The sequence below is a fragment of the Primulina huaijiensis genome, chromosome 2, assembly GCF_012295235.1.
Source record: "Primulina huaijiensis isolate GDHJ02 chromosome 2, ASM1229523v2, whole genome shotgun sequence".
Lineage (NCBI taxonomy): Eukaryota > Viridiplantae > Streptophyta > Magnoliopsida > Lamiales > Gesneriaceae > Primulina > Primulina huaijiensis.
Window position 1 is genome coordinate 25,255,481 of NC_133307.1, and position 17,413 is coordinate 25,272,893.

General features: G+C 35.5%; 2 protein-coding genes across 6 annotated transcripts; one reads left to right on the forward strand and one right to left on the reverse strand.

The window, feature by feature from the left end:
* Window positions 1-379: 379 nt before the first annotated feature.
* Window positions 380-10,769, reverse strand: LOC140970934 (plant UBX domain-containing protein 11). Of its 5 annotated transcripts, none has more exons than XM_073432934.1 (11): window positions 10,593-10,758; window positions 10,466-10,516; window positions 4,740-4,839; window positions 4,041-4,093; window positions 3,846-3,927; window positions 3,415-3,480; window positions 3,244-3,308; window positions 2,706-2,924; window positions 2,132-2,621; window positions 1,467-1,730; window positions 380-865 (listed from the first exon to the last, which is right to left on the reverse strand). In XM_073432934.1, the coding sequence occupies exons 2-11, from the start codon at window positions 10,484-10,486 to the stop codon at window positions 624-626; spliced, it is 1,602 nt and encodes a 533-aa protein (XP_073289035.1). In that variant the 5' UTR covers window positions 10,487-10,516; window positions 10,593-10,758; the 3' UTR covers window positions 380-623. The 5 variants fall into 5 exon arrangements, with proteins under 5 accessions (XP_073289035.1, XP_073289034.1, XP_073289037.1 ...); XM_073432933.1 differs by having other exon boundaries at window positions 3,244-3,311; XM_073432936.1 differs by lacking the exon at window positions 10,466-10,516 and having other exon boundaries at window positions 3,244-3,311; window positions 10,593-10,769.
* A 4,194-nt stretch (window positions 10,770-14,963) lies between these two features.
* Window positions 14,964-16,494, forward strand: LOC140970935 (HMG1/2-like protein). Its single transcript, XM_073432938.1, has 8 exons — window positions 14,964-15,096; window positions 15,216-15,269; window positions 15,356-15,472; window positions 15,565-15,622; window positions 15,714-15,758; window positions 15,860-15,940; window positions 16,014-16,100; window positions 16,226-16,494. The coding sequence occupies exons 2-8, from the start codon at window positions 15,223-15,225 to the stop codon at window positions 16,256-16,258; spliced, it is 468 nt and encodes a 155-aa protein (XP_073289039.1). The 5' UTR covers window positions 14,964-15,096; window positions 15,216-15,222; the 3' UTR covers window positions 16,259-16,494.
* The last annotated feature ends 919 nt before the right edge of the window (window positions 16,495-17,413 follow it).

Here is a 17,413-nt window from a genome sequence, read left to right on the forward strand (position 1 = left end):
TGAACCAGATTAGTGAGTTTATGCAATGATAATAATACTCCAATAACAGATTCATTGGCTACTTTTAACCCAAACACATGAGATCCACGCTCAATAGATCTACACTATGAGCAATACCTTCAAGATATGTTTAACTCGATCTCAATCCTAATGTCATGCTAGGAAATATTTGTTGACTTTGTACTCTGTATTTCATGTGATTTAACAGACTATATGCTTCTTAGAATAAATTTAGATAATTTAACATCACATGCCACTCATTTATGTATATAAAACGCTCATAATATTATTTAAAAAACGCATATTTTATTTTAAACAAAAAAAAAGAGAGAAACGTGTTTACTTGTATTGCTTTTTTACATTCAAAATACTATTTCGAACATTCAAAATAACAATTTTCTTTCACGAAATAAAACCAAACAATACGAGACTTCTCCGAGAGTTGACAATAAGAACTATACTATCTTTGTAGCAGATATTATAAATTCTTTATCACAAAGATTTAGAAAGGAAAAATAAATATCCAGTAACATCTTCCTTCCATCACAGAACACATTCTGATAATTATAATGTAGACAAATGCTGCAGAATATCAGTGTAGATGTGAAAATCTAAACCCCCACTTACCTTCCATCATCATCAGAGCCTCCAAATTGTGTAGAATTTCCATTCCAATATATGTTTTTGTCATTGTCATCGTCTTCATCACGTTTCAAAGTGTGAATGTTGGCCCCAAAACCATAAGTTTTCTGTCTGCTCCTGCTGTTGCTATTTTTGCCACTTTCAGATGTATTTTTATCTGATGAGTATACAGTCGAAGAAGAGCTTGATCCCCTTGCATTATTTTGAAACGAAGATATTGGATCTAAATGAAAGAAACAATGCAATCAATCAATCAGATAATGAATCAGAATACATGCTTGAAGAGGTGAATGTGGATAATTAATAACCGGTAAGCAACTTTTTCTCGCATTATTTTAAAACGAAGAATTTGGATCTAAATGAAAGAAACAAGGCAATCGATCAATCAACCAGATAATGAATCAGAATAGATGCTTGAAGAGGTGAATATTAATAATTAACAACTGGTAAGCAAAATTGTCTGTTCAGCAGATAATTTGTGTTCATCATCTAAGTGAGTGCAACAGTAAGTTGGTAACAACCAATTCCGGCAAAAATCTTGAATGGGATTCTGAAAAACCCTGAAAGATATAGTAACCTAATAGAACTGTCCCTTTACCTTTGACTCACAGTTAGGGTGTATGATGAGTCGAACGATACTCAAAACATTTTAAAAAGTTCGACTAAAGCTCGACTAGTTTACACCCCATTCAATGTTCTATTCCCTTGACATAGCACGGATGAAATGTTAAATTCTAAGTTCACAGGACAGAAGAAATTCATCGAAGGAGTGATGATTCATAAACATGCATCTTTAAAAAGAGAAGTGAATGTAAGTTACTAACTGTATTGCCATGACCCACCAGGGAGTTCCTCGCGCGGACTTTGTGAGGCAGCACCACCACTCAAATAAGAAAAAGGATTCACATAAGATAAAATTCTTTTCACAGATGCCCAGTACCCTTCATTACTTTCGCTTGAAGAACTGAGATTTGTAGAAGAATGCAGAGATGATCTTTCTCGGTAATTCGTATTAGTTTGGTTACGTGGAACCACTATCAATGTTTGTCTGTTGAAGAGTCCCAATGCTGATAATGTGCAGTCCAAATCTGCATCCGCAATAAAATCCACAAAGAGAATCAAGAGCATGAACAATTTAACACGATTCGCAATAAATATGACAAATTATTGATCTGAAAACAAATCAAGAATATTTTGGAAAACGCTGAGTCACAAAGTGTTCATTATCTTCTATGACATTAGAGCACATTAGAGCTTGGCCGATATCATCTGCTCTCTTCTAAGAAACGACCGATAACACAGAAAAGAATTCTGGTTTATTGGACACAGAAAAGTGGGTTGATGTAATTAAGAACAATGAACCTGTAGCTGCTAATTTGTCATGAGTTTACTTGTGTCAAGTGTGAAATAATATCTCGATATGGCAGAAGCCTACATGGATCATCCACAACAGGAAAGCAAAAAAGTCAAACTAGCAATTGGAGCATACCTTGGTCGCTGAAAACATGGCGAGGGTACGGAATTGCTAAATCGAAAGAGCCTAATTTGCTTGTTTGATTGTCATTTATATACTGATGGACAACTCTTAACGTGTCCATCACACAGAAGTTGGCTTGCAAGCTACCATCTGACAGTCTGATATTGAAAAAAACATTATTTGATTTTATGGCAGGGTAATCAAAATTATCAACTTTCTCCACCTCTGCAGTTTCTGGTCTTTTCACCTGTGGCACATCAATTGTTTCATTGGAAATATCTTGAGAGATTTCATTTCCACTACCAGAACAAAGGCCACCAAAGTCTAAATTTTTTTCTGGGACAGGGCATACAACTTCAGGTTCACCTTGACCGATCCCTTCAGGATTTAGATAAACATTTTCGGTTTCAATGGTGGGTTTAGGCTCATCGGTTTGATGATTGGTCGATATATTACCATGAGATGCTTGAATGGTCTCACCATCCATTTTGGAATCTGGCTCCTTTTCATTAAAGAAAGTTGCATATTAAAACCAGCCCAATTTGGTCAGCAAAACAACTACTATCCAAGGCATGATAGAATTCACCTCACACACATCGTCACGGCTATTTCTTTTCGCTCTTGCCTCAGAATTTTTTGGCAGTTCAGCATCCAGAGGTAAACTAAGATCATTTGTTGGTGGGAATGATCCATAGGCCCCTGTAGTCTGTTGCTCAGATGATGCCCCCGTAGTCTGTTGTTCAGATGAACGGCTTCCTGAAATCCTGGAAGCAAGAGTGGCAGTCAAAAAAGCTGCTGTTGTCTCCTGCATATCACAAAAACTAACTGACGATTAACTTGACAACTACCAAATATAAGCATTCATAATGCATCAAGAATACAGTATGCCCCTAAGAAATTACATGGTAATTTTTCAAAGTAAATCAACTAGAGTAGCAATACGCATTAATCATGTGAAAAAAAAAAAAGAAAAGGCTGAGGATGTCCTTTAAAAAACTAAAAGAAAAGAAAATAAAGGCTAAGAATTAACATGAAATACAACACATCCTTCGTCAGAAACATAACTCCACCAATTAGATGACTAATGTTACTCGTACATTCAACAGGTATAAATTTGAGACAACCTGAAGATGAAGACTTAACCATGCCTTCTCAAGACTGGTGGAGAGAACGTCAGCAGAAACAAAGCCTTCTAAAAAAATTTCCACCAGAAAAACGAACAGTTTGTCAGAATACCAAAATCATACTAGAGGAAGCTGACATAAAATGGACCTCAATTTCTAATAAAGAAGTACCTTTTTGCCAAAGTCGTATCCCATTGTATCCAATGACAGTTATACAGGGTGTATTATTCTGCGGGTCTGGATTTTGATGCAAGAATACAAATTTTGTTTATACTGATAAATGCTTCAAAAAATATTTAGTTGGAAATCCAACCACTGGATGATAATAGTGAACCTAACGAGTAGATACTAAAGATAGTGTGCACAAATATAGGGATATGAAAATATGTAAAAATTGTCGTCGTGAAATCTCGATGATAGGCTTTGATTATCTTCAGTTCATATAAAAAACGCATTTCTCCTCTATTATCACTCCAGTATTTACTGACAAGTAAAGATTAGTTAGAGGTCAAGCTTTCCCCTTCAATTATCATAATTGCTGGCGCCAGATTAACCACAAAACTCAAAATTTTGAGGAACTGCTCGGTGGTGTCAAAGGATACATATAGCTGAAAAGTACGAAGCTTCGGAGCTTCCCTCTGAGATATGTAAGAAAATGCAGTACTTCGTCAAAGTCTCTGAAACCTGGATGCATCATGAATCATGAAACCAGTGAAAGAGGGAAACATTATTTTTTCTTTCTTAGAACCATCTGCTGAACATAGGTGATTTGTACACAGTAGAGAGAGCAAACCTACAGTTGGATTGCTCCATGTGGATGTTTCTAAAAGTTTTGACTCGGGTTTGTCACCTAGTATGCAAAAGAGACACCATGAGGACCAATAATGTGTGCAGCTAAAAAATTGTTTTGCAAACAACAACTTGTTGGGTAACGGATAACAGCAAACCATAAGACATCCTCATCATAAATCATTCATTTCAAAACAAATTCGAAAAGATAAGGAAAAAATCTACAGTTCACTTGCGAATAAAAAATCCATAAATTTGGCAATAACATCTTTAAAATGGATGGTTGTTCTGTATAAAATTCTTAGATTTAGCATAACCACATGGTAACTTCAGACAATTTTACCCAGTTAATCGCACGATTCATCGATTCACTCTCCAAATCATCCCATTATTCAACCACGCCCAATCAAACAGCAAGTTTGAGTGAAAACAAGAACGTTCATACATATCTCACCACCAAATTACTTAAAAATGTGCTTGGAAAAAAAAAGTCGGAAGACCCATCGTCATTGACAGTCAAAATTGGGAAAACACCACATTTTACACTCGACATTACCTTGCACTCCACCTTCTTCCTATCCTACGCTTCTCTCTTTCTATACCGAGAAAAGTTCAAACTATAATTTTCTTTTTCAAGTTCAACTAAATTCTCTATTAATTAATCAATCACTTACTACAATGAAAATAAATCCATGAAAAAGGCATACCGGCAATATAGATAACAAACAGTTTCTTTTGTAGTTTCGCTTCGGTGATTGCTTCTGCTATAGTACCTTTAAATGCAAGAGAAGAAAGAAACTGCTCCATCTGAAAAAAAAACATGAACAATTTAACAAGTCATGATCATTCATTTTACAGAATATATTTAGCTGAATACTGAATTGTCAATACAAAGTGATAGAATCCATGCCAAATAAATGAGAAGTCGTATGTTAGGTTGCTGGTTACTTGGCCACAAGATTTAGAGATACAACAAAACAAACACAATCAAAGGCAGCTAATGAAGATAGAACATATGAATTGGTATCAATTGAACAAACTGAAATAAGCAATTTTTTCCCAGAGATAAACTCTGTTTGCAACCGTAGCTAGATGCAAGTTCCCTAGCCAAAGCTAGTAACAACAATCAGGAAAAAATAACAGAATGATTCCTAATTACCCTCCCCTCGCGTTTAATACCCTTTCCCCATGTCTAGATCCTTCCAAGGACTTGGGGCTTGCATCAGTTGAACTGCATTGGTCTAGGACTCTAGGCCCACCATAGTAAAATCTATAATGATATTTATGTCCGTAACATCGTAACTTATATAAATCATTGTTGGCCAGAAAAGGCATCGGGTGCAAAAGACAGAATGTCTAACGTCCAGAGATTTCTTCAAAATTTCACAACTTAAAAGTCATATGCAGCTAGATACAAACTCAATTAAATACACTTGATTAATGCTCCGAAATCCGAGCATAGATGTCTATTCACTAAGCTAAGATGAGGTGCATGAAAATCATCATCAATAAACAACATATGTATTGTACTGTACATATATAACTCCACATACAATTAACATGTTTTATTAAGTAAAGTGAAACACGTTTCTTCTATTTTGTTCTTCTATTTTGTATTTGTTAAGCGTGTTTCTTATAAGCGTGCGTTCTTTGTATTGATATAAAAGGGTACACCGTTGACAGTTATTGTAAGACATTGGATTCATTTTTGTGAATAAAAAGTTTCTTCACTCCTCTCGTTTCTCAGCTTCCGGTGTTCTTCAATTTCTGATATGGTATCAGAGCTTAAATCAAATTTTTGAGCTGTAACTCTGATTGTCTTAAATGGTGAGAGGGAATCAAGTGCCAATTCCGTCTTCAGCTACAAGCTCGAACAATTCAGGTGTTCGGATACCAATTGAAGATTCGAGCAGTCCGTTCTTTCTGCAGAATGGCGATCATCCTGGTTTGGTCTTGGTTTCTCACCTACTTACAGGTAACAACTATAATACCTGGAATAGAGCGATGTCAATGGCCTTGACAGCTAAAAAAAAGTTTTCGTTTGTTGATGGTACACAATTACGCCCGTCACCTAGTGATTTGTTGTATGCTGCTTGGTTTCGTTGTAATAGCATGGTAATCTCGTGGATTTTGAATTCTGTTAGTCGAGAGATTGCGGGCAGCTTATTGTACATATCCACAGCATATGAAATTTGGAATGATTTGAGAGATAGATTTCACCAGAGTAATGCCCCAAGAGTCTTCCAAATTAAGAAGCTCTTGACTGGACTACATCAAGGATCAATGGATATTAGCTCTTATTATACTAGAATGCGAACTTTATGGGATGAATTAAAGGATTTTCAGCCAATTTCTGTGTGTCAATGTGGATCGATAAAGGAATGGATGGATTATCACAGTCAGGAATGTGTGATGCAGTTTTTAATGGGTTTAAATGAGTCATATGCTCAGATTCGTGCTCAAATCTTGATGATGGAACCACTGCCAGTGATTTCGAAGACTTTCTCTTTGGTGGTTCAGGAAGAAAGGCAGAGGTCTATACATCATGATGTTTCTGCGATTCCTAGTCAATCATTAGTCTTCAATACCTCGAATGCTGCTGCTGTGAGAGGTGCCCCTACTGTTAAAGGAAGCAAATTTGATAAGCCTATTTGTTCACATTGCCACTTTCCTAATCACACTGTCGACAAGTGTTACAAGTTGCACGGATATCCTCCCAGTCATCCAAAGTATAAGCAAAAACAGAGTGAAGGAAAGGCCCATGTTAATCATGTTCGCAGCAGTCCTGATGACGTACTGCCCACAATTGGTGAGAATCTGAATCCAGACCATTGCCGACAGTTGATTGCTTTCTTAAGCTCGCAACTTCAGCTTGGTGACAACAACACTTTGGTTTCACAGCACCAACCTGATATTACACCTTGTTTCACCGGTACATCCTCATTATCCACTGATCATGCCCCTACTCTTTCTTTGTCTTGGATCATAGACACGGGTGCCACACACCATATTTGTTGTTCTTTGAGGTTATTCCACGACTCCAAACCGTTCTATTCTAGTGTCACATTGCCTAATAATTCGACAGCCTCTGTTACACATATAGGAACAGTTATGTTGTCCAGTGAGTTAATCTTGAAAGATGTTCTTTATGTTCCCCATTTTAATTTTAACTTGATGTCCATCAGTTCATTAACCAAGCAAATTCCTTGCTCAGTTTCTTTTCTTCCTGATTCCTGTCAAATTCAGGTTCTCAACCGGAACAAGATGATCGGGATGGGTAGAAGAATGGGTGATCTATACATTCTGTGCCAATTTCCAGCTCCTGCTTCACTTTGTAATGTTTTCTTTTCAAAGTCTCAAATTTGGCATTATAGATTCGGACATGCTTCTTTTCCCAAGTTGTCTGTTTTGGGAAAGATTTTGGGCATTAATCCCATCAATAATACTGATGTGTTAAACTGTGACATATGTCCTTTGTCAAAACAAAGACGATTGCCTTTTATTTCAAATAATTCATTATCCAATAACATTTTTGATTTGGTTCATATTGATATCTGGGGACCTTTCAGCCCTTTAAGTGTTGATGGTTTCAAATATTTTCTCACAATTGTAGATGACCATTCTCGATATACTTGGATTTATTTGCTCAAGTCTAAATCTGATGTATTGCATGTATTTCCTTCTTACTGTCGGATGATTCATACACAATTTGATAAACGAATAAAATCAGTCCGATCAGACAATGCTCCAGAACTTAAGTTTTCTGAATTTTTCAAGTCCGAAGGGATAATCCCATTTCATTCTTGTGTGGAGCGACCGCAACAGAATTCAGTTGTGGAAAGAAAACATCAGCACATCTTGAATGTGGCTCGAGCTTTATTATTTCAATCTTCTATCCCTTTAGACTACTGGAGTGATTGTATTCTCACATCCATATACCTTATTAACCGCACACCTACTTCCCTTTTGTCAAATAAATCTCCATTTGATCTGCTCTTTCACAAAAGTCCTTCTTATTCTCACCTCAAGGTGTTTGGTTGCCTGTGCTATGGTTCAACCCTCTTTAGTCATCGCACAAAGTTCTCTCCTCGAGCAATAAGGTCTGTTTTCCTTGGCTATCCCCCTGGTTATAAAGCATATAAATTGCTTAATCTTCAACCAATGAGATTTACATATCTCGAGATGTTACATTTCATGAAAATGTCTTTCCTTTTCAATGTGAATCTCGTTCTCCTGTCGACTCCAATATCTTTGTTGATTCTGTGTTACCAGCTCAGATTGGTTTATCTCCACAACCTTCGGATTCCTCGGTTATAAACTCCAATAATGAGGTTGCTGCCCGTCCACATCGAAATTCAACCAAACTTGCATGGTTCAGTAATTATCATTGTTACGCTACTACATCCTCTTCTCCTTCCTCCACCTTTCACCCTTTATCTTCTGTCCTTAGTGTGCATAAGCTTTCCAGTCCTTACCGAGTTCTTGTTAATAACATCTCTTCCATTGTTGAGCCAAACACTTTCTCCCAAGCTGTTATGAAACCAGAGTGGCGCATAGCCATGGATGCTGAATTGCAAGCCCTAGAAAGTAATCGAACTTGGTCTATTGTTTCTTTGCCACATGGCAAGAGTGTTGTAGGATGTCGTTGGGTGTATAAAGCCAAGTTTCGAGCTGATGGTTCACTAGAAAGGTACAAAGCCCGATTGGTTGCTAAGGGATACACACAACAAGAGGGGGTGGACTACTTTGAAACATTTTCACCCGTGGCCAAAATTGTAACAGTCAGAACCTTGCTAGCATTGGCTGCAATTCGCGGATGGTATCTTACCCAACTCGATGTAAATAATGCCTTCTTGCATGGTGATTTGGTTGAGGAGGTGTATATGGCACTAACTCCAGGATATCATCGCCAAAGGGAAGATCTTCCCGCAAATGCAGTTTGTAAGTTGCATAAATCATTATATGGCCTTAAGCAGGCCTCACGTCAATGGTTCTCCAAGTTTTCATCCACATTACTCACCATTGGCTTTCGTCAATCACATGCTGATAGTTCTTTGTTTACTCGATCAAGAGGTGATATTTTTTTAGCATTATTGGTCTATGTTGATGACATTGTTATTGCGACGAACAATGAAAAAGAAGCATTAGATTTGAAGATATTCTTGGATAGTCATTTTAAACTGAAGGACTTGGGCAGTTTGAAGTATTTTCTAGGGATCGAAGTTGCGAGATCTTCTCGTGGTATCTCTATTTGTCAACGACACTATGCTCTCCAGTTGCTTACTGAAGCAGGTCTCTTAGGATGCAAGCCTCGCACAACACCTTTGGATGCCAACTTGAAACTCAATAATGAAGATGGTGACCTATTAGATGATCCTTCTGTTTACAGAAAGCTGATGGGGAAGCTCTTGTATTTGACCATCACAAGGCCGGACCTAGCTTATTCCGTTAACAAGCTAAGCCAGTTTGTATCCAAGCCTCGACACTCACACTTGCAGGCCGTCTATTCAGTGCTTAAATATGTAAAAGGAACGGTTGGTCAAGGTCTTTTTTATGGTAAGTCAACCCCACTTAAGCTTAGTTTCTTCTCTGATTCGGATTGGGCAGCCTGTCAAGATACTCGGCGTTCAGTTTCTGGTTATTGTGTTCTCCTTGGTGAGTCCTTGGTTTCATGGAAATCCAAGAAGCAACAAACCGTTTCCAGATCGTCTGCCGAAGCCGAATACAGGTCAATGGCCAATGCTACTTGTGAGGTGATTTGGTTGTTGTCGTTACTGAAGGATCTTTGTGTCCCCTGTAATGAGCCTGCTGTATTGTTTTGTGATAGTCAATCGGCCATTCATATTGCGTCCAATCCTGTTTTTCATGAAAGAACGAAGCATGTTGAAATTGATTGCCACATTGTGCGAGAGAAACTTCACAGTGGAATCATCAAGATCTTGCATCTTTCGACAAACTTGCAACTTGTTGATTTGTTCACCAAATCTTTGCTGCCAACTCGCTTCCGCATGCTCTTATCCAAGATGGGGATTCACAACATTCATTCTCCATCTTGAGGGGGCGTATTAAGTAAAGTGAAACATGTTTCTTCTATTTTGTTCTTCTATTTTGTATTTGTTAAGCGTGTTTCTTATAAGCGTGCGTTCTTTGTATTGATATAAAAGGGTACACCGTTGACGGTTATTGTAAGACATTGGATTCATTTTTGTGAATAAAAAGTTTCTTCACTCCTCTCGTTTCTCAGCTTCCGGTGTTCTTCAATTTCTGATATGTTTTGCACATAATGAAGAAAAATATTTCAATATTCTCAAGTGGTTCATAAAAGAGATGATAATGGGAATTAGTTGAAAACAGAAAAAAAAAAAAATGACACTCATGAAATGGCTTCAAATCGAAATCTTTTTACAAAATTAACACACTGTTTCACACGCACAGGGAAGCTGTGATCGTGCATCGAACTTTCCGTCCAACCTACGCCTCAAATCTACGCGGAATCCGATGAACATGTTATTTGCCGATATATCATCAAAACGAAAGCAGACTTTAAGAAAAGATCGCACCTTCATGAAAATTCAATGTCACGACTCACGAGTGTAGTCCATGGATTGTGAGGCCGGCTCGAGTCGGTCCAATTCTGGCAAGAACTTTCAAGATCGAAGCAATTTTTGGATCGATCGACTGTGGGATCTTTTGTTATTTTTAAGATATTTTGAAAGATTATCTTTGGGCTTTTTTTTAAAAAATATTATAAATTATTAAATTCATTATAAAAATGTTGCAAGTACAAAAGTTTTATAAAAATAGTACAATCCGTGTAATGCTGCACCGGATTCTTGATTTTTTTTAAAATACCAATAAAAAAATAAAATAGGAGCATCTGTGACCGCCTGTCACGGAATCAGAAGTCGTTGGATTCAATATCCGTGACAAACCCCCCCCCCCCCTCCCCTTCTTTAAATGAGTTGCGCAACGTGGCGTGGCAACATGTCACGGATTCAATATCCGTGACAACCTCCTGTCACGGAATCAGAATTCGTGGCGTGGCAACATGTCACGGATTCAATATCCGTGACAAACCCCCCCCCCCCCTCCCCTTCTTTAAATGAGTTGCGCAACTCCTCATTTTCAATCACCGATCGAGAATTTCTTCCTTTCCCCTTAGGAGCGTTTTTCTTTCGAGCATCGAGCACGTCTCTTTCCGACACCAGTCTTTAGAATTTTCCATTTATTCATTAACGTAAGTCTTCGACATTTTTTCAAAATATTAAGAGATAACGATATTTTTTTGTTTATTATATTTATTATTGTTCGTTAATTATAATAGTTTTAAATAATAACAATAGTTATAATATTAATTGTATTATTGGGAATTATAATACTATAATTTAGAATTTTTGCATCACCGAACACTTTATGAACGATAGTAGTTTTAAGTAATAATAATAACTATACTTAATTTGATCACAATAATTATAATATTATTTGTATTATTGGAATTAGTTATAATATTTAATTGTATAATAATAACTATATAATTATAATATTAGAATAATTATAATATTAATTGTATAATATTAATTGTATAATTGTATAATAATGAACGCATCACGTAATAATTTTAATAGTAATTGTATTATCAGAATAATTATAATAATACTTGTGTAATAATAACTATACTTAATTTAATTAAATGTATACGTTTTGGAATCCACATTTATGGATGCGAAGGTAAATTTAAAAATTTATTATCTCGCTTTTACATGTGAGGTCCACCAAATTTTACAACCATCAAATAACTTTTCATCCAAAAATTTATGTGAGATATCGTCTTACGGATCGTATTTTGTGAGAAAGATATCTTATTTGGGTCATACATGAAAAATATTACTTTTTATGTTAAGAATATTATTTTTATATTGATGTCGGTAGGGTTGACCTGTCTCACAGATAAATATTCGTGAGACTGTCTCACAAGAGACCTACTCTTATTGTAATTGTAAGGATCCGATGTTAATGACCTAAAACAGTGAATTAACTTTGAAAATAATCTGTTCAATTTTAATTTATGGACCCGAATACAAATCCACCAACACGATGAATGTTTATATATTCATGTGTATTTCAGCTACAAGAATACATAAAACTCCTTCGTATGCACTTGAGCTTCATTCACGAAATGACAATAAAAATGGTTAATTAAGCTTCTTAAAATCGACAGAGGCTTGAGTAAAAATTTCGGAGTGTCGGTTCTCACGATCTGAGTTTACATGTCGAACCAGAGAAGATTTAGAGTCATTTGTAGTGAGGTATAATTATTAAATCTCTTTCATATATAGATTTATGGTCGTCCTACTTAGGAGCTGAAAATTATATGAAACAAAGTTTATAGGATTTTAGTCGAATTTAAATGGTTATGAGATCGTTGTGTAATATTAAGGTCATTTAAATTTAATATTCGTATGATTTGTCGGAGTTGACATTTTTAGGCTTTTTCCAAAGAATTGTAATATTGATGCTTGCTTGGTTGAAGCACAAAGAGATGAATTATTTTTACGATGTTTGACAGAGACATGCGATGATCATATGTATGATTTTATCTCATATTTGTTGATTTTATATGGTGTTATATGATAGGTCTCATATTATCAGTTGTTAATCGATGTGCAAAATAAAATAAATTATTTATTTTGTTTCTACACATTTTATTTTAGTTGGACACATTGATATAAACTGAACAAATCGTATTGGGCGTGACAAATATTAATTATATACGTTATTGATATTCGTTTATATTTATGCTAAAATCCGTAATATGATATCATGTCATGCCTTGAGAATTTTTAGATTCGATTTAATTCGACTCATGTACGTAGTTGTGAGACATGAATCGGCACAATCATGTTATGCAAGACTGTTGTTTATCGATCATTTGACTCTTGTACATATATATGTATTGCATCCATGCATATTATCATAGCACTTTTATGTCATATTTCGTTGTTTCTTGATATCTCGTACTAGGTTATGACTCTCGAGAAAGGGTTGTCATATTTATTGTGTGCGGATATTGTAGGACCGAGTGTTTGTCTATTTACTAGAAGTTATAGTTCGTGATGTCGTATCCCTTGTAGTGTGTGCATATATAGATATTAAGGGTTTGTATTTTTACTAGGGTATATCATGAGTAGATGTATGATGTATTTGGAGTATTTTGAAGATTGTATTATATCATCGAGCTTTATCAGCTCTATGATATTTTTGGTTTTGCTTTATATATTGTGATTGTGTATGACCAACACATGTTTATATGTTGGAGTTTGTTGAGGGTGCTCGTTGATTTATTTTGATTATTTAAATTTATGATATGCTCTATTTACAGGAATGTAATACCAAAATTTTTATAGAATCAATATCAAAATTTTACTTTTTTTTTATTTATTAATTAATCATGATTGTACGTTAATAAATTATATTTAAGATAACGAAACTCACAATAACCTTTTGTAAACACCCATATCAATCCACTGTAATCTTATTTGGGTTCGCTTTGTTCGTAGGATATGATTATTGAATGATTAATTATTTGATTGATAAATGTTTGATATGATAATATATGCAATTTGATGGATATATAATATTACGTGTGGTGCGAATTCAACCAGAGAGATAACATCGTGATGAACATATTTATGACCAAGATACCCTTCATATTATATTTCAATTTATTTCCCATTCATCGTTTATTTTCCCAAAACTGTTTTACGTTTTACTTTCGAATAACCTTCAGAATTCTTCAAATATATAAAAAATGAGTATTTATGGTAGACCATTTGAATTTGGAAGTCGTGATTCATCAACGGTTCCTCTCCACACTTCAGAAGAAGAAAGAGAATTAAGTTTACAAGACCCGCTTGCTATTTTTTATTTTCATTGAGGGGTATTTGGTTATCACGTTGTGTCAATGTCGGTGACTGTAGTTGGAGAGATATTGTCTATCTTCAATGCATTGATTTGTTTTCCAAGATAAACAATGAAAATAGTTAAACCTATAATCAATGTAAAGTTTACAAAACAAATCAAACAAAATACTAATAAATAATCCGAACTTAATCATACCTATCAAACTGGGATTTTGTATAAAAATATAAGTATAAAGCAAAATATTAGGATATAAAAAGCTCATAATTAAGGCAAAAAAAAAAAAAAACTATCACTATTAGTAGGATCGCCACCTATGTTTATAAAAGTAAAGCACATTTTTCCAGTTTGTAAATATTTTACATATGATTTTATAAACGAAGAGGTATTTTAAAGAAAAAGTAATTTATGTTTTTTGAGGTTTTCACAAAATGGCTAAATTATTTTAGAAATCAAATATACTACACCTATTTATTTATATGTAAATATAAATTACATAAATCAGTTCTAAATCTAAATTTAAGAAACAACTTAAATTTTAGTGAAAGTAAAAAATATATCAATACTCAATAGCCAAATGTGAGCAGATTGAGAATTATCAAACTTGAATTATGCAAAACAAATTGGACCGCTTTGATATTACAAAAGTAACCCTGTTCTTCGTGCATCGTATCTCAATCACACAACGCAATGAAAATACTCAATTAATAAATGGCCACGAGGACACACGCTTATTCCCTGAGGCCTGAACGGTAATAACAACAAGGTTAACCTAGTCATTACACCTCCAAAGCACCAAACTACGCGTAAATAGCTTAAATCCCATCGCGCACTCAGATGACGACACGTCCCCCCGGTAGGTCATCCAACGGGTGAGACCACATCCAAAAGAAACACAGAGAAAACACAAAGGGGAAGGAGAATGACGTGGCGGAAAATGTTAAGAGCCAAGCAGCATCACGAAGATCGGTGACGTGGCGAAAAAGAATTTGAAATCCCGCCCAAACCCGGACTTAAATTGTTTTCCTGTGAGGAATTTATACACCCTTTCCTTCGAAACCCTTCAGAATTCTCCTATTTCTATCGACCTCTCGTTCATTCTTAAGCCCACACGCCACAACCGCAAAGCCAAGTGCCCTACACGAGGTGAACTTCACGCCGTTACCACGTTGACTCGACCGAGTCACGCCGATTTTCGACGATTACGCGACGTTTCGCACCGATTTCTCACGCTTTCGCTGATTTTCGGTTTGTTTTCTTCGCAGAGTAGATATGAAAGGAGGTAGATCGAAAACCGAGTCCAAAAAGGCTGATCCTAAGTGAGTTTTTTTGCTAACCTTTTAGATCTGTGATTTTTTTGTTCTCGTCTTTTGGATTTTGATTGATTTTCGATGGTTTTTCGAAGGCTTTCGGTGAAGAAAGGAGGAGCGGCAGCTGGAAAGAAGCCAGCAGCGAAAAAGGGAAAGGCAGTCAAGGATCCAAACAAGCCTAAGAGGCCTGCCAGTGCTTTCTTCGTTTTCATGTAAATCTTAGTTTTCTGTTGTCGATTCGAATTTTTTGGTGTTTATGCGTCACTTGGTGATAATTATATTTCATGCGTGCTTTATAACATAGGGAGGACTTTAGAAAACAATTCAAAGAGAAGCATCCCAATAACAAATCTGTTGCAGCTGTAAGTGATTATTTGTGTATTTTGATATTATCGTAATCAGAGACTGTTTCCTGACTCGTAAGTAATTATGCGAATTCAATGTTCTGATTAGGTCGGGAAGGCTGGTGGTGACAAGTGGAAATCGATGTCTGAGGCGGTAAGATTTCACTTCGACCGCAGATTATTCAGTTCTTAGTTCAAACACAGATCTATTTCATATGGTATCCTCATATTCTAATATGCTTCAAATTGTTCCAGGAGAAAGCTCCATTCGTTGCCAAGGCAGATAAACGGAAGGCTGAGTATGAGAAGACTCTCCAGGCTTACAACAAAAGACTGGTGATTATTGACACAAACTTTAATTATTAGCGACTTTAATTGATACCAAATTAATTAAAAATTATTTTAACAGAATGAAGGACCTGGCGCTGAAGAAGAAGAGAGTGACAAATCTAGATCTGAAGTTAATGATGAAAATGATGAGGATGGAAGCGATGAGGTATAATTAGCAGAATCTATATTAAAAATGAAATAGATTTAACAATAAATCAAGATTGATTAGAGCGTGCTTATGATGCAATTAATGCTTTCGTTTGATACTTGCATATTTATTTTAAACTTCAGGAAGACGAAGACGACGACGACGACGACGAGTGACCGACGAGGAAATTGGGGTTGGAAGGCGTATGTATTCCCTCACGAACAGCTCATTACGAACTAAACTAAGTCTTGATAGATAGTTCTTTTTTTATCTGTATCTTTCAGTGGAATCAAGTGAAAATAGCATATGTAATCGTAATGTTAATTGAGATTGCTTGTTTTGTTATCAGAAACATTTTCTATGTTCATTGCCTTCTATTTTAATGATATAATCACTTGAAGTTTTGCTTCGATTTTCCTTCTTGAAACCAACGTTATAGATTGGATATTAATCTCTAATTGGAGGTGTGTGCAATTGAACACGAGTAATCCTAACTTATTGATAGGACGTTTTACTTTGATCCCATCCATATTTGTTTTCTAATTTTCAGTAGTTGGTTTTGTGATAATTGTTTTTTGGGCTGTCTTTATGTCCTTTTCCTGTCTGGAATTAGGAGAACATGCATCTGAATGTGATTTTGATTCTTCTCAAGTTTTAGCTGGTTGGAATCCCTTTGGCTCTTTCAAAATTTCCCCCCTATCGGCGAAGTTCCAATGGGATTGCATCTTTGCAAAAGTATAATGATCAGAATCAGCAATAGAACACCTTGTTCTCACTTCTGACGAAAAAACTATTGCTTGGGAGTTCTGGACCTTATGGTTTTGGGGTTGAAAAAGTTGACATGTTGGACCATATTTGATTATATTTTTCGTTTACTAATAAGATATCTTCAGGCGAGATATAAAGATATTTTCATATTTTCTAATTGTGATGGATTTTAATTCATTTCAGCCTAGAGTTATTTCAAATGTTTTTGAAGATAATACATGACTATTTCGATTGGAACCGAAGGGCTTGCCCGAAGCAGGAAGAAGCATTATTTTGGTTCTAGTGAAGGTTACGTTTCTATGTTCGCATTTGTATATTTTTGGATTAAGCATGTGTGGTTGCCATCGCGGTAAAAGTAACCTTTTGTTGTAATGATAAATAAATATTAGAATGATAAGTAAATATTTGTTGTGAAAAAGTAAAAATTTACGTTAAAAAGTAAAAATCTCAAACTCTCAAAATTATCACACTACACACTTTATAATATTTTTCTCTCAACTCAATTGTGATTTTCTTCACAAATGAGATATCTATTTATAAAAGTAAAAATTTACGGTAAAAAG